Source organism: Chroicocephalus ridibundus, chromosome 14 (assembly GCF_963924245.1).
Source record: "Chroicocephalus ridibundus chromosome 14, bChrRid1.1, whole genome shotgun sequence".
Taxonomy (NCBI): domain Eukaryota; kingdom Metazoa; phylum Chordata; class Aves; order Charadriiformes; family Laridae; genus Chroicocephalus; species Chroicocephalus ridibundus.
In genome coordinates, this window is record NC_086297.1 from 10,305,266 (window position 1) to 10,329,491 (window position 24,226).

General features: G+C 39.9%; 1 protein-coding gene and 4 non-coding genes across 7 annotated transcripts in view; 2 read left to right on the plus strand and 3 right to left on the minus strand.

The window, feature by feature from the left end:
• Positions 1–472: 472 nt before the first annotated feature.
• Positions 473–544, minus strand: TRNAQ-UUG (transfer RNA glutamine (anticodon UUG)). The gene has a single exon. It is a non-coding gene; the product is annotated as a tRNA-Gln (tRNA).
• Positions 545–1,156: 612 nt separating this feature from the next.
• On the minus strand, positions 1,157–1,228 carry TRNAQ-CUG (transfer RNA glutamine (anticodon CUG)). The gene has a single exon. It is a non-coding gene; the product is annotated as a tRNA-Gln (tRNA).
• A 1,241-nt stretch (positions 1,229–2,469) lies between these two features.
• On the minus strand, positions 2,470–2,541 carry TRNAM-CAU (transfer RNA methionine (anticodon CAU)). The gene has a single exon. It is a non-coding gene; the product is annotated as a tRNA-Met (tRNA).
• Positions 2,542–2,841: 300 nt separating this feature from the next.
• LOC134523574 (U6 spliceosomal RNA) lies at positions 2,842–2,948 on the plus strand. Its single transcript, XR_010073351.1, has one exon. It is a non-coding gene; the product is annotated as a U6 spliceosomal RNA (small nuclear RNA).
• Positions 2,949–4,242: 1,294 nt separating this feature from the next.
• FOXK2 (forkhead box K2) overlaps positions 4,243–24,226 on the plus strand; it is a 76,055-nt gene continuing 56,071 nt past the window's right edge. Inside the window, exons 1-6 of one of the 3 annotated variants that reach the window (XM_063351902.1) lie at positions 4,243–4,374; positions 5,584–5,673; positions 8,485–8,562; positions 9,317–9,520; positions 9,609–9,734; positions 10,026–10,151. In XM_063351902.1, coding sequence (XP_063207972.1) covers positions 9,324–9,520; positions 9,609–9,734; positions 10,026–10,151 — 449 coding nt within the window. In that variant the 5' untranslated portion in view covers positions 4,243–4,374; positions 5,584–5,673; positions 8,485–8,562; positions 9,317–9,323. The other 2 variants (XM_063351901.1, XM_063351900.1) reach the window with 2 other exon arrangements.

The window sequence follows — 24,226 nt, forward strand, 5'->3', positions numbered from 1 at the left end:
CCTGTCTTCCAAGTGAATAGTTGGGCAAACCTGAAAACTAATGTCCAAATTTTGCACATTAATCTACTGAAAATCAGATTCTCCTCAGTGTGAATGACTTTTTTTTCCCCCTCAAAAAAGACTTAAGGTAGATGATATAAAACAATGGTAAAGTGTCACGAAAGACCAAATTAAATTGTAGTACAAACTATTTAAAAATTAAAGTAATCATCTTTGATCTTTTTGTCAAATGTATAGCTATTCATTCAATTTAAGAAAATCAGGAATAATGTGATACGTAGTCCAGGTCAAGGAAAAAGCCTTTGGCGTTCAGCTCCTGGAGCTTTACCCCCATTTTGGTCTGTACCCTGCTGTGCTGCGCTGTCACCTCGCAGTTTGTCCCTGGGACGGTTTATAATTGATGCTGTGGGTGCAGAAGTGCGTACCTTCTACAGCCAGCGCAGGCCCGGCGAAAAAGTGAAGGCCGATATTCAGGTTCTACCGAGATTTGAACTCGGATCGCTGGATTCAAAGTCCAGAGTGCTAACCATTACACCATAGAACCGCGTGGTGGCACTCGTTTCCGCGAGGCTGGAGAATAAATCTATAGCAAACAAACCTCCTTGGGAAAACCCTTGCTGTGCTTCCTGAGCATCTTAGATGGCTGGCCGAGAGCTTAATGCAACCTAAAGATTCGTATTTATTCTGCCTTTCTGCAACATTAATTATCTTCGTGGTATAATGACGATTATGATAATAATAATAATATTGGTGGTATGATAATAAGATGCAACATCAGAAAGCGAATACAAACAGCAGGAGAACATCTTTCAGGCACATAAACCGAGTCCTCACATGTGCACCTGAGTTGAGCGGGCTGCATCGTGCTTTTCTGATGCGTAATTCAGAATTATGTTTCCACACAGGTCATTCAGTGTAGAAATAAATTACTTACGTTTCAGTATACTATGACATGTCTGAAATTTTTCGGATAAAACACAAACAATTAGCATAATTCTATGCTTTCTGTGTCTTTGACTTTAAATACGTTTTTCAGGTAGCACGGCACGTCAGTAGGTTATGGCAATCCAAAAGCCCATGAAAAACACAGCTTCCCTTAAACTCATTCTCCATGATCAATTGCCAGTAAAAGCATCTCCCCCTGCACAAAAGCTTTAGGTTCCACCGAGATTTGAACTCGGATCGCTGGATTCAGAGTCCAGAGTGCTAACCATTACACCATGGAACCGCTGAAAGTGACCCCCGGAACCGCTCCTATTCACCGCATCTTACACGAAAGAAATCAAAACTCTTCTTTCTGCGAGTTCATAAATACACTCTTTGATTGACTTCTCTGCTATGTATTCTGCATGTATAAATTCTATGCACGAATTCCATTCTTCCTTTATCACAACATTTTACAGCACTGAAAATAACGCACATTTAGAGGTACTTTAACATTTCTCAGATCATGCGACTTAAAGCTTCAATATAGACTTTCAATACAATGTGCACTGACTTTTACTTCATATTTGTATACTCGTTTTGTTTTCATGCATTTTGGGCTGGGCATTTGCCTGCTATATTAGAGAAGAAGCAGGGGCCATTGTCACAACTGTTGTTTTAGTTTGACAGGTTTTTTTCCTCTCTTGGCATTACTTGACCAGTGCATAGGTAATAATTAAACAGGCAAAACATCGAAAAACCACAAACATATGCAAGGAGCTTTTTATGCATAATTAAAGGCATGGATCTGTTGGAGCGGGTCCAGAGGAGGCCACAAAGATGCTGGGAGGGCTGGAGCCCCTCTGCTGTGAGGACACGCTGAGAGAGTTGGGAGGGTTCAGCCTGGAGAAGAGAAGGCTCCGGGGAGACCTCAGAGCCCCTTCCAGTCCCTAAAGGGGCTCCAGGAAAGCTGGGGAGGGACTCTGGATCAGGGAGGGGAGCCATAGGACAAGGGGGAACGGTTTTAAACTGGAAGAGGAGAGATTTAGATGAAATCTCAGGAAGAAATTCTTTCCTGTGAGGGTGGTGAGACACTGAGTTTAAAACTAAAAGAGGCGAGATTCAGACTAGATGTAAGGAAGAAATTTGTTATGATGAGGGTGATAAGACACTGGCCCAGGTTGCTCAGAGAAGCTGTGGATGCTCCATCCCTGGAAACATTCCAGGTCAGTTTGGACAGGGGTTTGAGCAACCTGATCTGGTGGAAGACGTCCCTGCTCATTGCAGTTGGGTCGCACTAGTTGGCCTTTAAATGTCCCTTACAACCCTACTATTCTGTGATTCTGTGAAATCACCAAATCACACTAGAAGAAAATGTTGTTGTCATCATACCACGGGGTGTCTTGTGCTTCCTTCACTTGCACCCGCTACACTACATGTTGCCAGCACGGTTTGGGAAAAATAAGTATTTACAACACCAACCAAATGAGCACCCATAAACACGCAACCAGCAGAAAATGAACAAAATGAACCAAATGAACCAGCTAGCAGAGGATGGTTTCGATCCATCGACCTCTGGGTTATGGGCCCAGCACGCTTCCGCTGCGCCACTCTGCTGCTTAACAAAAAACAGTGGTCCCGCCCAGCCTTAACCCTACCCGAGCCGCCCTGCCGCCCCTGCTCACCGTCCCCAGAGTGCTTTGCGCGTATTTGCATGCAGTGGGGTCACAGTCTCCGCTGGCTGCGCCCCCCCCCGCCGACCGCCCCCCGCCCCGCCGGGGCAGCAGGGACGCGGGATACCGCGGTACGGCCCCTGCGCAAACCCACCGCCGCGGCTCCCCGGACACCGGGGTCACCCTGTCCGGCAGGGACTGAGATCCTGGGGTTATAAATAGTCCAGGACAAGGAGTAGCATTTGTGCTCGCTTCGGCAGCACATATACTAAAATTGGAACGATACAGAGAAGATTAGCATGGCCCCTGCGCAAGGATGACACGCAAATTCGTGAAGCGTTCCATATTTTTCACCGCCCTATTAGCCCTCCAACACGCCCCGCAGAGCACAGTTCCATAGTTTTTTCCCACCCTTTAACCCTCCAACACCCCCCGCAGAGCACAGTCAGCATGGTAGGGACTGCTCTGGTTCGTGTCTCCTTCCTTTCATACTCCTGCCCTGTGCCCGCTGACCTGGAAGGACAGGGACTGCAGCCCAGGTACTCCTGTCAGGGCACCTTACCTGACTCCACATCCTCCCTGCGCTGTGTGGGGCTCCTCCTCATGCCGAGCTCCTCAGGCTCAGGGCTAAACACACAGCTTGCTCCACAAGCTTTCTTTAGCCCCTGCACCAACTGCACTACTACGTCACAAATTTACTATGGTTGCTGCAGACAAATCACTCAGAACATTAGAAAGTCTCTCATGAGCTTTTTGGCCCTCCAAGGACTTGCCTCAGGACTCAAAGGACATTGATGCCACTGGCCACCACCTTTTTGTATTTTATCAAGTTTTGTTTCCCATGTTCCATTCTCTCTCATTCTTTTCTCTGGACACGGCACAGTGTGGGTCCTGGCACTGAAAAGCCTCTCCTGCTCGCTGGATGCCACATGTTGCAAAGAGCCTTCTCTCTCTCTGTTCCCCACTCCTACCATCACAGTCCGTGCTGGATTCAGCGCTGACTCAGCTCATGCTGTCACTGAGAAAATCCGTGTCACTCTCCGCCTCAACTATGCACACGTGCTCTGTTTTACTTCTCATTCTGTTTGTAAATAATTGCAGGCCTCTTCCCATAAAACGGTTTAGGTTAGAAGGGACCTTAAAGATCACCTAGTTCCAATTCCATCTGCCTCACTGAGTGAATCTGGACGTTTGCGAGACGGACCCCGGAGTCTCGGCCCTGAAGGAGCGCCGGCTGGGCCGGGGCCGTCCCGAGACCCGCGTCCGCGCGCCCGCCACCGCCTCAGTGCTGTCAGGCGCGCGGCCCTTCCCGCCTCAGGCGGGGGCGGGAGGAGCGGCTCTGTGGCGTCATCAGCGCTGCGCCTACTCCCGTGTCACGTGGCGGGGGCGGCCCGGCCTCATGAGGGCGGGAAGCGCCAGACCGAGGCTGGGTGCTGAGGCGGTGTCGGCCCGCTCCGGGGCTCGGCTCTCCCGCTCCTGACTCGCCGGGGTGTGGGCAGCGGGTATCGGTGCGAGGCTGCCGCCCCGTGGGTCTGGGGGAGCTCCACAGGCGGAGCTGCGGCCTCCTCAGGCCCTGTTGCGCATCCCTGTCAGGATTTTTGCCCCCAAATGTTTTTATTTTTGTGCGGGTCTTCTTAAGCAAAGCAAGCCCTCTCGCTGTCTTGAATTTTGTAACCAGAAGTGGTATTGCGGTGTAGTTAACCAAGTAATCTCTGCTCACGTGTTGACAGAAGTGGGATCCTGCTCCATCAAACTAGCGGTGTGACAGCATAAAGAGGTGGAAGTATTGTGTTGGTGCAGTAAATAGTACTTTTACATTTAGTTAGAACCGTTGTAAAAACAGCAAAAAGCTTTAGCTGCTTGCTAAACTGTTAGAACAGGGGAGGATTTGGCAAAAATGGCAGCACTGAAGGCAGAAGTACAATCCAAAGGTACCGATGGCCAAATACCTCAACTTCCCTTGTTTAAAGATGTGTGTAGCAAAGCATTGAATCCATGGGCTATTTATCTTAAAGACAGAAAATTACTGTAAGAAAAATGAATTATTTTTAAAAGGCCTTTTACGAATAGGCAGTGCTTTTTTGGTTTTGGCATTAGGAATTTTGTTTCTATTCAATCTGAATTCTGTGATGGGGTGAGTGAAGCTAAATGAGGTGGATGGATGCTTTTTGGAAGAAAAAGCAGAACAGAAGCAGATGGTGAGGGGGAGAAAGTAAAAATAGGAAACATGAAGCAAATTATTGTTAGAGATGGTGTTTTGCTGTAGTGAAAATGTGCTACCTTATTGGTTTGATTACTCTGCTTGTGCTGTTCCAGTTCTGGGTTCTTTACCCAGTGTGCAAGAAACCTATCAACACACAGAGTTGAGATAGTTGTTTACTTCATGTCTGCATGGAGATGCACAAAACTAGCACACCCAGCTAAAATCGTGGTTGGTATTTATACAGTTAAATGCAACAGCTGTATCTAATATTCACCTCCCAGCTAGCCATTGGCTAGCTTCTTTCTTGCCTCAACTTAAAACAGCTCCTTTTAAATTCACTGTGATGTTCAGAAAGCAAGAGGCTTATTTGGATAGGGGGCTTTTTCTAGCTAGGAGGTGTGGTTTTCACATTGTAATGAGATTATAATGAGACAGTTCAACTTCAGTGCACAAATTTGGGGGACTTGGCTAATTAGGGTGAAAATGATACTGGTTCTCAAGGATGCATGTGACACTTTTCAATGATCTGTGTGATATATGTCTGTAACTTCCAACCTTCTTCCGTCCTTCCTTGAGACTCCCACTAGGTTTCATTATCTCAGTACGCTCTCTCTTAAACATTGTCACCATAACCTTAAACCATTATTCCTCACTTGTTTGACTGTTCCTTCAAACTTTTTTTTTTACTTCAAGTTTTCTGCATGAAAGTTTTTATTGTGTTAGGTGCTATGCAGCATCATTTAGTTGCTTTTTAATATAAAAAATATTGTTAATTTTTTGCAGATATGACAACTTTGATGAAAGACTGAAGATGTGAAGCTCGTGTGAAAGAACTGAGATGTGATGAATCATCTTCAGCAGTGATTGATAAACGTAAGAAATTCTACTTTTGTATTAGCTTGTTCACACAGATCAAGATGCATTGAGAATGCAGGTCTTGCTAGACTTCTGTACAGCTAATTTTTCTTAAATATACTTAGAATATACTAGTTCCTATTTTGTATCATGAAGGCCCAAATGACTGAGAAGTCATTTTTGAAAATGAACATGCTTTCTGAAAGTCTACACCTTAAACCTTTGTGTCAATCTATCTTTTGTATCCTGTTCTTAATAAATTGTGTTGTTATGAGAGCATTAAGGATTTTAACACAAGCAAAGAGTCTTGTGGAATGAATTGTGTAGTGATAAATCTTGTGCTTTTCCATCGTATTCTTAGTTTTCTCTTTATATAGTTGCCACTGATTCTGTTTCAGGTTAGAAGGGAAACAGACCGGTTAAAGCTCTTGATGATGAGAGACTTGGTCTTTGTGGGGGGGCTAATTAATGTCACTGCTGTGCTCTATTTTTTAAAGGGGTATCAGTATTGCACTGGAACATCGAAATACATGACTTTGTGCTAGGGTCATAAATCAATTTTTGTCTAGGAATAACATTTTTGTAAAAACTGGCTCAAAAAGTAAAGTAAAGAATCACTGTAGTATGATATTATAAAACCCAAAATATTAAGTGGGATCTAAAAGGGATTCAGTTCATGGAGCACATGTCTTTCCATGCCTGCTTAACGTAATGGTTTGGATCCACCTTCTTGTTTTCAAAGTCTTTAATTCACTGATAACTGGAAACTGGGAGAATATACCAGATCAAGCATCCCCATGCATTCTGGAAATGGGATACTTAGCTAGATAAACTTGGTCTCTGCATGATTTTTATTCTATATAAATTACTTACTATATGAAGAAGTCTGTATTTGCATTTCCAGGGAGCAGTTTTTCAATTCTGTCTCACAAATATATATATAAAACATGAAATAAATGGGGTATTTTAACATATTGCTGGGTTTACTGATTACTCTTATAGCAAAATAGGGCATTTTATATTGAAAATTACATGCTTCAGGAGCCAGTGGGCTTCATAAGGTTTTAAGGTACATTACTGCTGTGCTTACATTTGGAAGCTAAATATGCAGGGGCTCAAAGAGCAGAAGTTTGCTCTGGAAACTAATAAAGCACAGTAAAATATTTATCAGCAGGAAGGTGACAGTATAGCCAGGATTTTCAGTGAGAAGCTGATGATAAGAGGAGTGAGTGAGTTTAACTAATGTAGCGGAGAGACTGCTATGAACTATATAAACCTCTTAAATTCTTTCCTGTGTGACCGCAGTTGCGGTTCAGGAGGAGGCAGCATGCTGCACCTGGTGCCTTCAGATACATTTCTTTGCATTGCTGTGGAATGCTTAACCTTTGCTGAGCCTGGGGTATCGGCTTTGAAATTTCATTCCTAAGTGGCAGCTGCTGCTGCTGCTTTTTAACATACACTTCATTGTACTGGGAATGCATGTTTATTAAAGGACTTGGGTGAAACAGTTCAGGGGCAAAATATTAACCTTACTGACATGCACATCCAAGTGGTAAAATCAGCATTAATGGAAATATTGATGGGATTAAAAGCATTCCCATGCTGTCTCTCACACAGCCAGAATCGGCTGAAGTAGGAGAAATTAATACTGACCAGCAGGCTTCCTTAATGAGAGGAACAGAAAAAAACACATATATGGCAAGATACATTAACTTAAAAAGCTTTGGTTTTTTTTTTTATCAATTTATTCATTATTGAGAACACAGACGTGCACCTTTACTTTTAAATGCTGTTTTTAACTTTACAAGCATAACAGCAGTAGCTTGCTTAACTTACTAACTTAGCATAAAAGGTGAGTCGGGGCATACTTCCTTTTGTTTCAAAATGACTTGGTGGAAGTAAACATTGTTAGTACCTCCTTGCTTCTCCCAGCAGCTTTGTGATTTCAAGATAAACAGAAATTTATAAGCACACAACAGCTTTTAGTGGTTAACACAGTTCCAGTATTTGGAATGTTTATCTACTTATGCAGACGATAACTATATTTGTGAAGGCAGTCAGAAGAAGCTAAGTATGAAAAGCCCCATAAATAGTCATATTTACTTGGAAACAGTATGACCATGTGTATATTTTACAGAAATAATGGTGATAGAGGAGGAATTATCTCATATTTAAATGAAAACAGTAAAATACAAGGAATTACTTTTATGTACGTGTATCACTAAGAATTTGTGCTATTTTGAGAGAATGTTTAATTATGAAATTCTTTTAGAACTTACTTCTCTATTAATTCACACACTAAAATGTATCATGAAAATCTGCTCACATACTGTTGTTGTAAATCATAAAAGACAGTGAAATGTATTTCAGGGCATGGTGGCCTTTTTTCTTCAGTTCTTTATTTTCAAGCTATGTAAATGTTGGACAAAAACCAAACAAAAGATTTTGTTTCGGTCATTCAGCTGATTCGGCAAATGCAAATAAATATTTCGGTAAGTCTCCAGTCATCTACTAGTTCTTGAACTTGTTTGACTCGTTCCTGTGAGTCTACCAAAATTGGCAGTAGAAATAATAAAAAAAAAAATTGGCAGGTATGATTGTAGCTCTTGTTGTTTAGATAAAATTATCCATGAATTTTGCTAGCGACCTTGGTCTGTCTTTTTAGTCATTTATTTAAAAATGCAGTTTATGTAAGCAGAAGTGTGTGGAAGCGCTAAGAAACTGGCAGAACGCATGCTGTGTGCAGTGTCATTATTAGAATACACAGATTCCAAACTTATGTTCCAAATTTTTCCTTGTGTTACTGATTTAGTATTTCCTTTCCAACAGGAAATCCAGATTTCCAACGTTTTCTGCTCTGCAGAGGAAGACTCTGGTTTTGTCTCCAAATCCACGGCCTTTCAGAAGGTAAAATTGTAATATCGTATTTTGGCAATTCGTGCTGGGAATTGTTGGCTGGAAGACCAGTGTGGTTTTATTGTTCGTAGCACATTTACTGGAGTTTGTTGTTAAATGAATATTTAAAAAGTGCGTTGGCGTTACCTGCTTCCCCGCGGCTCCCGTGACCCGCAGCAGCAGGTGTTACCTCACGCTCCCTTTCGGCTGTAGTGAATTGCGTGGTCTAACACTTCACACAGGCTTTGAGCCGCTTTCCTTAGCACCGGTGCGGGACCATCACGGAGCGCGCCTTGCCGACGTCAGCGTGACGCAATACTAAAGGAGGCCGTTCCTCGCGCGGGGCGGGACTAAGCTGTGACGCCGTCAGCTCCGGTGCCGCTGTCGCTGCTGCGTCATCAGCGCGCGCCGGTCACGTGCCCCGTATTTATTTTCCCCCTCGTCGCTGCCGGTGCGGCGGGGCCGGTGAGTGGCCGACTTCAGCGGCCTCCCCGGGGGCAAGGGGCGGAAGGCGGCGGGGCCTGCCTGGAAGCGCGCGCGTCCCCAGCCGCCTCCGTGGAGAGACGGGGCGGGAGCGGGCCGAGCCCCCGGCGGGGCGGGGGGCAGGTGCCGCCGGGCCTTCCTTCGGGCGCGGGGCCGGGAGCGGGCGGGAGCCGCTCTCATCTCTAGCGGTTTGGGTTCTCATCGCCGTGATGATTCCGAGCGCTGAGGTGCAGCCCGCTGCTCCGAGCCGCGTCTCACTAAACAGTCTGCTCGTTACTCCTAGGCTTACAATGTCGCTGCCGGCAAAGAGATGTGGAAGGCCGCCTGTCTTGTCTTTTCTGGAAAAGAAAAAGAGAAAACAAAGCCTTGATAGGAGAAGGGGGAAAACGAGGATTTATGTGGGGAGTCATATTGACCGCTGGTTGACACTTAAAGAAAAGCTGGATTTCAGAAATGATGCAGAAGTGGCGGGGTTTTTACTGGATTTGTGAGTAGACTGTCACAATGCTCCCCTGTTTGCTAATGCCAAGTAAATAATTCTTAGCATTAATACCAACTGTGTATTTTCTTTCTAGGTATGACAGCTATGACCCATTGTCAAAAGCTCCGATCCGTTCCCTTCCCCAGGGCGTGAGAAGACTTACTGTGAAAGAGGAGCAAGTGTTGTCAGGCAGCACTTCTTTAATAGCAGCTGACGGAACGTTAGTAGCTCTCTTTGTATGTGAAGGGTGGATGAAATGTTTTTCTTGATAGTACTTTAAAAGACTGTAGCTGACATTTCAAGGAAGTGGGGCAGACCTTTTATAAGTAAGGGGAAAGCATACAGCTAATTTTATTAAAATGGAAGATTATTTGATAGCCTTTGTAGAACAGCTTATGTATTTCTTTTGTTATTTGTATCACTGAGCACATAATACTAGTCCAGATGAAATAGAAACAAAAGTTTTTTGCAGAGAAAATGTTTCAATTAACAATTTGGGTTGAATTTGCAGGTATGACAATGATGACCAGTTGTCTAAAGAATCTGCTTGTTCTGCACTCGGAGATGTGAGAATTGTAACTGTGAAAGAAGAGAGAGAGATGCCGCATGGCTGCTTGTCAACAGAGACAGATGACACGTTAGTGATACTATGGTTTTTTTTTCCTGTTTTGCATTTGAAAATATTTTGCATTGATTTTGATTATCACTTTTAATTTTGTGTATTAGAAACTCACATCATTCATGCTCTCATTCATTATCTAAAAACATCTTGGTACATACTGGTTGGTCCAGTCCTTCTGAGGCAAGAATCTGAGAGAGATTTTGGAAAAGTTGCAAGACTCTTAGGAGTACACACAGCAAACTTGCTTGTTCAGTGACTGCCATCCTTAATTGTGTACAAGATTCATAGTGGAACAAGAAAATAGCCAGTACTTTACACATATCCCAGTCACTTTAGTAAGCAGTTAGATTTTTACAGTAGTACAGTCTCCAGCCAAGTGCAATTGCATGTGCTTTAACCTTTCTCAAAAGAAAAATGTTTCATTGTTGACTGAGTGATATTACATACCAAGTGACGTGTTAACCTATCTAAAAATAGTGCCGCGCTCAACGAGGCAACTACACCATCAGTCGACTGCTGATTTCTTTTACTGCAGTGTCATCAGTAACTGAGGCATTCACAGTTGAGATCAGAGGAGCCTCAAATAGGTATGCTTGTCCATTACTCTTTATTTAGGTTTCAATTATCCACATCAGTGTTACTGAATAATTGTAATTTTGTCCATGTCTTAGTTATCTGACCTTTAAAAAAATGTATCTTTTAATGTGTGCAGGGGGCCACTGAGAAGCTAGGACATTGCATTGGCATTGCATGGTGTGTCCAAACCCCTCGCTAATACGGTGAAGTATGTAACGTGTGTAGCATGTTTGTCTGAATCTTGTTTTTCCACTGTGTGTTTGCTTGTGACTTTCCTAATTCTTCTTACTTTTGATTTTAGTAGGTGAACAAGTTGGGGTTCTGAAAGGAATTCTGTGGCACAGAAGAATTCTTGGAAGCTAGGTCAGGAGAAAATAAATACCAGTGCTGATGAAGCTGACAAATACAAGTACATTCTTCAAAATAGCATTTTTTTTCTGGCAATATAATTTAGTTTGGAGTGCAACAATAAGTGAACTCCTGGGACTGACTTGATACAGGTGAGACAGAGGATTTGTTCTTAATAGATTGCTTATTTCAGCCTCTGAGATGTGAGAAATACTGTGAAAAGTTGTTTGGTATGAGAGAAACTTTCTGCTTCCCTAAAAGGTAAGGTATATGATGCTTTGCTATAGTCTCACGATATCTATGTGAAGAGGCTGGACAAATGACCAGGCATGTATGCAGTGGTAATTGTATAAAGCTAAGAAATGACAGTTGTATAAGAATAGAGATTAAAAAGCTAGAAGGCTTTCATGGGACGGACTTCCTAGGGCATACCGCGTTATTCTAGGGAATATTTACTTACCAGGAGTAGTTGTATGACCTCTCTATGAGGAAAATAATTGTTTTGTGTTTCAGTGTTTGAACACCACAGTACAGCAGCGCGGTAGAGTGATGATGTTATAGAGGGATTCTTACTAGCTGTGGGATATCCATACAGTGCTCGAGTGATTTGCCCACAGTCATGTTGGTAGCTGAACTTTGGGTCTTAAAAGTAAGACTAAGCTCGAATTATTGATTCAGTGTTTTAGATGTGTGGGCAAAATTCTTAACTGTTGTAGAAGATAGTGGTTTTCCTTTGGAAAGGAACAGTGGTTATGTTAATGTATACTTTTATTTTAATTCTTGTTTTTTAAAGGTGTGGTACTGCACTTCCTATTGAAGGGTGGAGATGAAGGCAGGTATTTCCTGCTTTCCAGGCATCTGGGTGTTATATTTTCCCATCGCTGTTATTGTTTTGGGCCTGACGGAGTACATCTCTTCATGTACTGGGGCCAGTACATGAAAGGCCAGGAAAAGAACAAGGTCTCGTTGAAGGGGCTTTATTAACAACTTCTGAATTACTAGTTATAAAGCAGCTGTTGTACTCTAGGCCTTCTGCTATCTAGTCTAGTTTAGGTTGGCTAAACACTAACCATTGAGGAACTGCAAATCTCAAAGATAACGGAGCAAGAACACCATTGATGAAGCAGGTGAATTTAAGTGTTAATGTTTGGTTTCTGTGTTGTTTATGGAGCCTTGCCTGATGGTGTTAGCTTTCAGAGGAGGTGGAGAAACAGTGAGGGAGTCAAGTCGCAGGGATTTCAAGATTCCTACCAGGTGAAATGGCACGGAGTTTTTGAACTCTGGCTTTTGGGAAGAGTTGGAATGTTGAAATAACACAGGAAGAGAAGAATGTATGGAAATCTTATTTAAAGTATTATTAGCAGGGCATAGCCAAAGGGAAGTGTTACTGAGCCATGTCCAGTTAGGTTCCTGAATACCTTCAGTTCTTCTCTAATGTTTCTGTTATTAACTTCCAACTTTAACATTTAGAATACTAACCAAGCTTGATTCAAATTATTTTTCTGGGTTACGTGTAACAAGTGCAAAACTGTCAAAGCAGATAATAAACAATTTATTGTTTTTTCTTTAATGTTTCTTACTTACTCTGACATTAAAATTGAAGAATGATGAGTCGAAGTAGTTGAATAGGGTTTTTTGAGAAGGCTTTAGGGGATTTGGGATTCTTTTACTTCTGCATTATTCTGAGTGATGGTTATTCAAAAACTCCTTTAGCTGGACCTTTATCAATGGGACAGATTCTCCTGATAGAACTGACTTTCCTGGGATTTGGTTACGGAATGTGTCTTTTTGCCTTGGTTCACTAAGAAATGAAACAGAATACAAATACGCAATAAATACTTGAAAGTGTCACAGCAGTTTGGTGAGGAAAACTGAAACCTGTCAGATGAGTTGGTGTCAGTCAGTAGTAAAGGATTAGTTGGGAAGCCCCTACTTTGAAGGTAGGCTTCAGCTTCAGCCTCTCCTAAAATGAGTAGCAACTCCTTTTATAACAATTTTTGCGACGTAATTTTTCTCACAGTCATGGGATCTTGCAGGAGTCTGTATTGCAGAACCTCTATTTATCTTAACTAGTCTACTGTCTGAAAAGTTGTACAATTGCTGTCCAGTCAAGGCAGTTGTAAAGTGTAATTCCCTAACTTGGGAAGAAAATAATCTTGAGGAAACATCCAGCAAACTGTAAACGCTGAAGACTTACCATGACACTAGTGTGAACAGCTGAGGAGTTTCTTGAGAAGCAGGAAAGTAAAACTTAAATTCCATTTAAAAGAAAAAGGGAGGTGGGGGGGAAATAACCTGCGTCATAGGACGGCTTCCTGTGCTCTACCAACAAATTGATTTTCAATGCTTTGTTTTGAATAGTCTGCATTCAAACTAAGTCTGGCCAAAGTATAAAATAATTATTAATTGAACTAAAAGACTCTGCATGTATTGGTTTTGATCTTCAGCATTCACAGTTTGTTTTTAATTAAAAAAAAAAAACCACACACATGCCACCACCACCCCCTGACAAACCACAATCTGTGGTTACTTCACTGATGTAACTTGAAAGTGAATGTGTAACACTGCTTTTCCTTACAGAAAATTGAGTGCTTAGTCTAAGACACTTAATTAAATAATTTACTTTATTGTAATGCTAAATGTTGATCTGTATTTCACTATAGTGGAAACCTATGTATATGCATCATAAAAGCAGAAGATGTTGGTCTGATTATATGTATTACACATACAAAAGCACAATGGAATTATTGTAATATTTTCCATTATTTCAAAGTTAAAAGGTTATATTAGGGGAATGTACTTGCCTAGACATACTGTGTGAAACAAGGCAAACATATTTCATATTGAGATATTTAAATGTCACACGGTAACTGTTACCATTGTGTTACTTTTCAGGGTGACCAGCAAGAAGAAAATCGAGCTCTTGCATAACAGTACTGGGGCAGGTTTTGTTCCCTTTTGATTTTGCTGTGAGAGTATTGTGAACTATAAAGAACTACTGTAAGTTGTATGAAATCATGTTACTTGTTGAACAGCACATTAAACTTAATTACCTAAAGTTTTGTTGTGTTATGTTAACATTAATAAAGTGCGTGGAGCGGATTATTTCACTGTGAGAGTCTGTATGTAGTTCTCGGAAGGGCAACAAGAAACAACAAGCCAAAATGCTAAAAGGTATTGTTCAAGCTTATTCAGAATTTATTAACTTTCTGTAGGTTGCCTTAATGAAGGAGTTCCTCACATTTTGTTTAAAACTCAAAAGGCTAAAATAAAAACAACATTCTAATAGCAGTTGCAGCATCAAGCATGCTTCCATCCTGATTGCCTTTCTGGGAATGCTTTTTCTTAGGAAACAAACTTAACATATCCCACATACCGGAAGGTATTCTTGCAGGTTAATGATGCACTTAAAAATGATGGGTAAAAATACTGGACTACATAGCATGTTGTGTCAGTGCCTTCTAAAAAATGAGTAATCGAGATCAGATATTACGTCGTTTATCTAAATGTATTTTCATTACTGGATAATGTGATCTCTTGTTTTGGCTTTGGATACTACTTAAGCTGATTAATGATGCCTCTTAATTTTTTCTTTTCTTAACAAAGATGAAATAAGTGTGGAGTAGTTTCAGTAACCGAAGTTCAACAGAATAGCGTTGGCAGTTCTGAATTTGTTTTGTAGTTACTAAGTATGAGTAATCCTGGAAAGTTTTTAACTGAGAAACTGTGAAATTAGTATGGTTGTATTCAATATATGTTTGTCAGAAGGACAGAAACTCCCAGTCTTCTGATTTTTTTTTTTCCCATTAACTATACACTTTCATAAGTGTTTAGGTCTTGATCTTACAGTATTCAAGCCAGCTGGGTTTTCCCACCAACTTACATTAGAACAGCCTCTCTCTATAGAGGAATTCCCCTAATTAGGTCATTACACTCAACACTCAGTTTTTTTAATGAGCTGCTTCACTTCGCCTGCTGTAAGAACCTGCTTCTCCTAAATATTCTTTTGTTGCTTTCGAAGTATAAAAATTCAACATTATCTTATTAACAATATCTCTTTTGCCAAGTGTTGCAGAGGTAGCTGCTTTTTTTTTAATTGTTGAAGATCATTTGTTGATGCTGTCTCAAAATGGAAACACCACTTCCCATGTCTGTGTTCTCTCTTTGCTCTGTAGCTTTCAGATTTTTCTTTGACTGCCAAGCAGTCGTTCATGGAAATGACTCAGTTTGGCTCACAGAAAAAGTACGACTAGTGACAGCAGTTCTCACTGAAGTGTCCTTCAGTGCTCTCGGATTTTCTGTTGTCAGTGTCATCACACTGAAAAGGGAAGAAGACTCTGCCTTTAGTATAATCAGTTACACTTTCCTCCAAAGTCTACACGATCAGCAGAAGAATCTGCAACTGGAGCAGCTTATTGCAGTGAGGAGCTCTGCCCTTCTGTGGCATTTGAGCACCATCTCGTCAGTCTGTTCAGTCTCATTCTTGTGCCTTTATAAAAGCACACTAAAAATATTTATTTAATGACTTATTCTTGTGGAAGTAAACTGATACTGCAAATGCATGATATTTTAAGGTGTGCTCACTACATGAAATTACTGCTAGAATGATTATTCTGGTGCATAGTACTTGAATATAGTATGATTCAGCCCATACTAATGTGCTTCCCCCAAAACCTCCCATTAGACTTTTCAAGAGAAAAGTAGACTTTTTAAAATGTCCTTTTGTAATGTTATAATATGCATGGATGGTATATTTTTGGGTTCTTACATCAACATGTGCTTTTGAATATCTGACTTCTGTAGAGTAGAATATTATCATTAGTATTTTCCAGTAAATTTTGCAGAATAGTGAATGGTGATGATTCTGAAACAAAGTTCTTGCTTCTGCCAAGAATGTGACAAGAGCAAGGGCTATGCTTTTGTCAAAACAGCTGAGTAAGTGTTTCTGCACCCATGGGTCTATGGGAATTGCTGAACTTGAATATGTTCAAATGTCAGCACTCAATCTATAAAAATTGTTTACGCTGTTGTTCCAATGTTACATTAAGAATATACACTTAGAAGAATTGCTTTAAGCAAAATATCCAGTTGGGTTCTTGGCAATACTGAGTATAGGTTCTGACCTAAGTAATGTGAAAATGAGAATAATTTTCTATATGGGTTTGTAGTGAAAGGTAAACAGTAAAAACACTGATTTTTTTTTTTTTTTTTTTCATTTTGTGCTTGTAATGTGGCTTTACTGTCCCGGTTGGTGTCCCTAGGACTGTGGTTCTGTCAAATCTTTTGAAATGTGAGTGTTTAAGTATGTAAACTGGGAAACCCAAATAAGAACGGGTTCTGTGTTGGAACGTACATTTCAAACCATTATCTAAAGAACTTAAGTTACAATGCAGCAGTTTTCATACTACTAATGGAAACTTCCTAGTCCATTATTTTACCTTTACAAGAAGTAATTTTCTAAAACCACAATAATTACAATTGTGCTCTTAGTTCAATTAACTTAGTATTACATGAAAACTTAATATGTTTTGTTCAGGAAAGGTGATTTGTTCTATATTGTGACTTGCTTGTGTAGTAAAAAAACCTACAACACTTGTTTTTTAAAAAAAAACACACCAAAAAAAACCAAAAAAAAAAAAAACACCAAAAAAACCCCACCCAGCTCTTGTAGCTTTCTTTGTGAAAAAAATAGTTTTGTAGATTGTCACCTACACCACTTGGGGAGGAGGAGAGTGGAGCTGAGGTGAGACAGACTGGCGTATGTTACTCCAGAAAGTAATAGTGCTTCAACACCCTATTTTCTTGTCATTTAGAATGGCTGTTTAATTCTTCAGCTCTTTTCTTATTCGGAATGCCTGTCTGTAAGGCTTGGTCATACAGTCAAAAGGTCAGGAGGCAGCTGAATGCTGTACCTATACACATTATTTAAGAATGTAACAAGGATGGAGGAATCTGGTTTTATTCTGAATTCTTCAGGCTTAGTAGATCATCTTGTTCAAGTTGCTTCTCTTTCCTCTTTTTTATCTTGTGTTAAAATAGGAGTGAGTTCCAAATGTAACTTCTATAAGGCATGATTGCTTGCCTGTAAAAAAGATTTAATAGTATGAAATACTATCATAAGTGTGTTGATACTTGTCATTACTTTTTCAAGAAATGTTTATGTCCTGTGTCTGTTAGTGACATGTCCTTTGGGCTTCTAACTCAAGGCATCCTGAAGGAGTTTCAACACCGTGTCATGCTCAGCACATTCTCATGAGTCACTGCTGAAAATACTGAGCAGTGGATGTCAGAAGGGAAAATGCATCAAAGGAGGAATTCTGAAGGTAGGAGTAGTGGAGTTTCAGTTTGAGATGTGTAAATTAAATGTGGGTTAGAGAGGAATGGTGAACCTGAACGTTTTTTGTGGTTTGGGTGGTTACCTGTCTCAGGACAAACCTACTTCCTCTCTCTTCTGATGTCTCAGCAGAAGCAATTAATACTTCATCCCTTTGTAATTCCAGAGAGATTCCTCACCGCTACAGGAGTCAAAGATCTGGGTAGTGAGGACTGTGTTTTCATGAAGCTGAGGATTCAGCAGATAAACTGGATACTTGTGAGATCAGATAGAGCTGGTGAGAAGTTTTACGTCTTTGCCACCTCACTTAGGTCATAAAGCAATACTTTCTTCTGTACTTCTTATGTATAAATGTAAAACTGGTGTGTATTTAAGGTATCAAAATCCGTCTACCACTCAGTGATGTTGGTAATCTTGCTTCGCATGCAGTATTCAGTGTAGGTTTATCTATAGACTCGCTAGGGCATCTAGAATGAAAGAGGGCAGGTGTGTTTGAGTGTATGTATGTGTATACAAACACACTCCCACTCTCTGTTTTATTTTATAAAACCATAAAGTAACATGGATTGGAAGTGACCTCTGAAGGTCATCTCATCCATCCTTCTGCTCCAAGCAGGGCTGATGTTGGGTTTGGATCAGGTTACTCGGGCCTTGGCGAGCTGAGTTTTGATAATCTCCAAGTATTTTGTAGAATTTTGAAATGTTTAATAGAACACAGGACCCAGAATGTAAGATCCATCTTGCATTACTGTTTCCCATTTTTCTTTATTTACTGTTATTGTGGTAGTCAAAGTCCTGATTCACAGTTTTTAAGGTATGTGACCTGACAGTATGGGGATGCTTAAAATATGTTTATGTGGACACCTAAATTATACAACTACAGCCAATTACTGATTTTAATAGTTTTGTGCTAAATGTGCAGGTGGAGAACATTTTAAGATGTATCACAAAGACCCTACTTTCTCTGGCTTTAAGAGAGCATGTAGTCTGAAGTGAAATGACCACAGATAACGTGTTAAGTATTCTTTCTTATATGATTATTATTATGTTTGGTGTTTGTAATCAGCTTGCGTTTATATTAGTGAAAAAACTTTGCTGAATAGGCTCTGAATATGGAGTAGGTAAAGACATTGAAAAATCAAGGTATCTCCTATGGAGATACAATGCCACTTAAAAAGTTAAGCTTGATTTCAGCTACATTGGTTCTCTGGCTTTTAATAGGCAAAAACTGCGTATGTGTATCTCTTGACAGAAAAATGGTTTTTAGATATTTTAAAGCTAACTAAAGAAGTAATTGTTTTTCTTGATAGGCTGTTGTACCTTTCTGATGTTAGTGTGTTTTCCTGTTCTTTATCTCAACCCTCAGTAGTAAAATATCCTCGGGATATCTGTGAAATCTTCAAATAGGAGGAACCTTGCCAGCTGAAGTGATGGGTTAAGTTTGGGGTCTGGAACTAAACTGGAGTGGAGAAGGTCTTCTGTAATAGATGATGAAAAACTACTCATGGATAATAGAGTGCAACATATTTAATATATCCCAATATATTTAATATATCCCAATGACTTGTCCTTCCTTTTCTTATCCAGAAAGACAGATGAAAGTACAGGTTGCAGTAGATGATTCTCAAAGGTGAAAATGATTCTTGTCTTCTAACATCCCGATTCAGTATGTTAGTGAGGTCTCACAACTATGAGCTTGGAGAACATTTGAGCACAAATGCCTCAATAGATTGCATTTTTGTTGTGAACTTGGATATACAGACAGCCGTGGAGGTAGCAACAGGTGTGTTTTTATGTACGTGTAAAAAACATAACTGTTCTTGTAATTAGTTGTATCTGTTGTCTACCTATATCTAAAGTAGTCCTAAATGAGCATTTTTTTTTTTTAAAGTCTGGTCATAAGATAAAGATTTGCATAACTTTATTTCAAGATCGATGAATTTGGTGCAAACATACATACCTACAGGGATAAGGTATTTTTTATCTTTTTAAGATAGCTTCCAAAAGCCATAGCCAGAAGACGACCCCTAATCAAAGTCTAGAAATGCTCTAGTGAGTGTGCATAGTGTTCCTGTCAGCTTTTTATACCGAGACTGCTTATTGCCAGGCTATCTATTCAGGGTAACGGGAACACCGGGGAGTCTGCGGGGTGTTTGCGAGGGGAGGCCAGGGCTCGCGTTTCAGCAGCGGGGCTCGGGCAGCTGCTCTTCTGGGCGTTTATTCTGGTCTCACCACGGCCTGTCCCCCTGAGAGCACACACTCTGCGAGTCCCTCTGGTCAGCTGGGTACAGGAACTCCTCTGGCTACAAAAACTCACCCTCAAAATGGTGTTGTCATTTTTCTTCATTCCTGTCATTTCCTTAATCTGGTTTGTTGCTTAGTCATACAAACATCTGCTGGCGCAACGGGCGGTGCTGTGGGGACGGGAACTAGTGGCAAGCACAGGAAATGACAATACCATTGTGAGCTTGCTAGTGAACTGTTGGCTAAATATTTATCTGTGACACAAAATACCTTTTAACCTTGTAGTCGTTCATAAATGTATTGAGGAAAACACTGATCCAGTTACTTAAACTATTACGTGAAATTATTCTGGGATTTTAGGCAAATAATACCTACTTTCAGTGACAAATTAAAAACCTATTGAGCATTAGAAATAGAATATTAAGGGTTTAACTTAAAATTATGAGCTTCCAGAATGCTGTTTTTAAGAAGTTTTTTCTTCATTTGCCCACTTTGCCTCATCCCATTCTTAAAAAAATATAAAACCAAAACCCAAAACAAACTGACATGGGGCGGGGGGGTGGTGGTGTGGAGTTTGTGAGGATACTTAGTAGACGTTTTAAATTCACTTATTTCAAATTCTGATTACTTCCTGATATCAGATCTTTTTTTTTTTGTTGTGTAAAATGGCAAAGGTAGATTCCAGAAAGCAATGTAGTGTTGATGCAGTTAATGGTGTAGTGAAACCGTGAGTTCTCAAAGAGGGTAAGTTTTCTATTTAAAGTTCTGTGTTGGGAATTGGAGGGGGGGGTGTGTGTGTGGAGATCATTAGATACAAATGTGTTCCTGTTTTGGATGTCCAGGGATTCTTTCTTGTCTCCTGCATACCTCCATTCTCATCTTGTTTTATTCCATCACGGTTTCTGGGTGATGAATAGTAGTACACTGTATGCATCTGTATTGTGGTGTGGTTTTTTTCTTCCCATTTTGTGTACTAAAACCCTGCCTGGGGAATTACTGAAACTCTTATATGGGAAATAATAGCCTTTCAGTCTTTTCTTACAAAGGAAGAAAAACAATGGAGGATGACTTTCAGCTACACGTACATTTTTAGGTTTGTGTTAAGGCGGACAGATTCACAGATGTCTCATTTTTCAGAAAAAGTTGAAAATCTGTGAATGAAAAAAGGTATCTGTAGAAATAACTGAAGACTGTTGCTGGTGTTAACTACAGGAAGCATGTTCTTACCTGTATTTATTTGGTTTTTTGTTTAATCAAAATAGAGGAGAAATGAAAGAATAAGAATGTATAACATCATGTGACATTACAGAAACGCGCTTTGCTTGTACAGGGACTATTAGAATGGGAGACTTAAAAAGCCTCTGAGGTAGTATGTTACCAAATGCAGTACTGACAGGTGTTCTCATACTAACACAAACTAAATTCATAACGCTGCCTTCAAAGCTTGTCCAACCTGAGAGTGGGCCAAAGTTCCCCCCTTTGAAATTAAAAAATACGCATTTATATTGATTGTTTCTATTAAAAGCTAGAGGAAGTAAAACACACAAAAAACCCCACCCAAAGGTCAGTCAGACAGGAAGACCATCACTGATCCCGAACTTACAAATAAAATCATTACTGGAGATCTCTGTATAGGACAAAGTAAATGCATTGAGTTACTTGTCACAGGTCAGTTTGCATAATTGTGCTTACATCAGTAATCAGTTTGATTCCTGCAAATGGCTTCTTACTAAGTGTTTTCTGGGGAGGAAAAAAAAAAAGCTTTATTAAGCAAAATAAAGGCATTTTGAATGAATAGTGCCATTAGGGATGTGATGGGAGAAAATACAAATAGACACTTGAAACTGATTGGTAGAAAGTTGAATCCATGAAGCCTGCCAACACACTAATTAAACCATTGTGTTGCTGGTTTTATATTAATTGAACTTTTCAAGTTATCTACCAGCACTGACCAACCACAAGGAAGTGAAAGCAGTCTGCAGTGTAGGATTTGTGTAGCAGCTCTATTTATAGACATGTTCTAAAATTAATATCCTTATGGGGAGAAGTGTTTTGCAAAAATATTTTGAATTAGAAAAGTTAATGGTGGTGTGTGAAAGTTGACTGATTTGAATTGTAAGTTTGTGCGTGTGGGAGAAAGGGAAATGCGTATACTTTAGCTGCAGCCTACTAATATTTCAACTCAACTTCTACTCCCAGTTTTTAGTTTTGTTTATATCTTAGGATCCTGTTAGAAAATGGCTAGGTTTTTTTCCCCATGATTAGGTTTTACGGTTGCTATATTAGCATGTTGTATTTTCAGTAGTAAACTGCAAAGCTTTTCTACTCAGCAAGTTTCAGGTTGCATAAACAGCTTATGATAAGACCAGAAAGTCTCACAGCTGATGCTATGGTTTATGCTATGCAGTTGATGCATCTTGCTTTTTTTTTCTCTAGTGCTGTTGTCCGTCCTCAGAAAAGCTTCATTTTTTATGTGTGTGTATCTATATATTACATGTATATAAATGCTTCTGTTCGTGTTAGCTTTCCACGACTTCTGCTGAGAAAACTTTTTTCAGTTTTTTTCTGAGCAACGTGTTCATTTTTCCTTGACCCATCTTTGCATCTTACTCAGTTATTTAGTAATAAGCAATGAAGTTCCTCTTGGCAACAGGGCTGGCTTACAAAATGCTGTGTAATAAATGTCACTCAAGAATATCGGTAAGAAACTTCAGATCCTAGTCACAAGGGGGGTTGTTTATTTGCTGGTTGGAATGTCGCATCATTCCTTTTCTGAGAATGAAATGCAAATAGAAGAGTCTCATCTCAAATTAACCGCAGAGTAATTCAATTAGCAAAATAAATTGAGGTAGAGTAGGATGTGAGCTTTGAAGAACTTGAGTCCTCAGAGGAGAGATTTATTCCTCTGTCTGTTGGACATCTGTCAGCAATTACTATCTCTGAGCATCAGTGGCTTTTTGATTACAGACTTGCTGGCTGGCTGCTCTCTTACACACCTTCTGTAGTGGGCTTTCTGACTGCTAAGAATCATCTTCATTTTTCTGCTCCTGATCTTGATATTTCAGTGACTCTGTGTTGGTATTCTGAATATCCGCGGAAGGGAACCATTTTTCTCATGTGTTGCTCTGTTCTTCCCTGAGGGACTGACCTTTACAGTGGTTACTGTACATGACCCAGGTGAAAATTTAGAAGTGATATCTTTCTGCCTCAACATTCTTTTCTCTTTGTAGTAGATGTAAATCGGGTTTTGGTGGGGTTTTTTTTGATATTTGTACAACTTTTTTTTCAGACCAGTCTCTGCTACCCTTCATGTATTGCCAGGCATGTTAAGATCTCGTGAATCTTGAAGACTCCTGTCTGTCCTGTCAGAAATGCTTGTAGTTCTCCCCCCTCTTTTGGAGGTTGCTTGAACACTTCATGATTTGCAAGGGACTCAAACATAATCTGTCCAGCACAGCATTTGTTTACATTTTTTTCTAAATTATTTTAAAGTGCTTTTTCTTGTTCAGATCTCTTCTGTAGTCTTTCAGTTTTATCATCATCCAGTTTGGGAGAAAATAATCAGTTAATTCCACCACATTCAGATTTCTGTAGATCTGTTTTCTTTCTCTGGCTGCCCACGAAGAAATTGGTTTACAAGAAGAAACTTTTCAAGTGTTCCTCTCCCCAAAAGTTCATAGTGTGACTTTCTCTCCCATCTATCGAATCTTTAAATTACTTATGTTTTGAAGATTAGGTGCAAACTTACATAAGTTTCACTGAAAAAGACATTAAATACAACCATCGTTCTGAATATTTTGAGATTTATTAGGAACATAAGAAAATCTATTGGGCCAGTCCCAAGGCGTACGTACTTCAGCATCTTGTTTCTGTGTTCAGGAAAAAGAGATTTGCAAGCAGCTCCATCTTATGCCACTGTTATAAATGCAATTGCAGCAAGACCAATTCTTGCTAGGTTTTGTATAAGTGGAGAAAAGAGGTGGTCCTTGTATTTTAATACATTCTAATAGTGATGGAAAACTTACTATTTTAAGTTGTTCAGGCTTTGGCTATGCAATTAAAAATACTAATAATGTTAAATACTTTGTATGGATATAAAAAATACTGCTGCTATCATCATATTCCTTACAGGATCTTTCTTTGTGTTTTGAATTCAGACAATTTTCTTTCTTAGAGATAGAAATATCTGTTTATGGAACATGATGTTGTTCTCACTGTGCTTGTGCCTCCTTATATTATTTCAATAACATTTGTCTCTACTGAAAACAATTGCAATTCCTTAACCTTTGTGTAATAGTGTTTTCATACCTCACCATCTCAGAAACTCTTCTCTGAACTTTGCTTAGTTCTGTAGTTATCCTTTTGGACAGAGTAAGAAGTATTTCAGAGAAGACAGACACAAAGAAAAATATGTCTCTCTTTTTCACTGTTCTTTTCTTTTTGGCTTTCTGTTGGCTGAGAGAATGGCATTGATTTTAAAAAACAAAAACCAGACCGGTTTTGATAAAAGCTTCATTCCTCTCCTCCTGAAATGACGAATCTCAATAAGAATGCTCAGTCATGAAAAGAGTATTTTAAAGTATGTTTT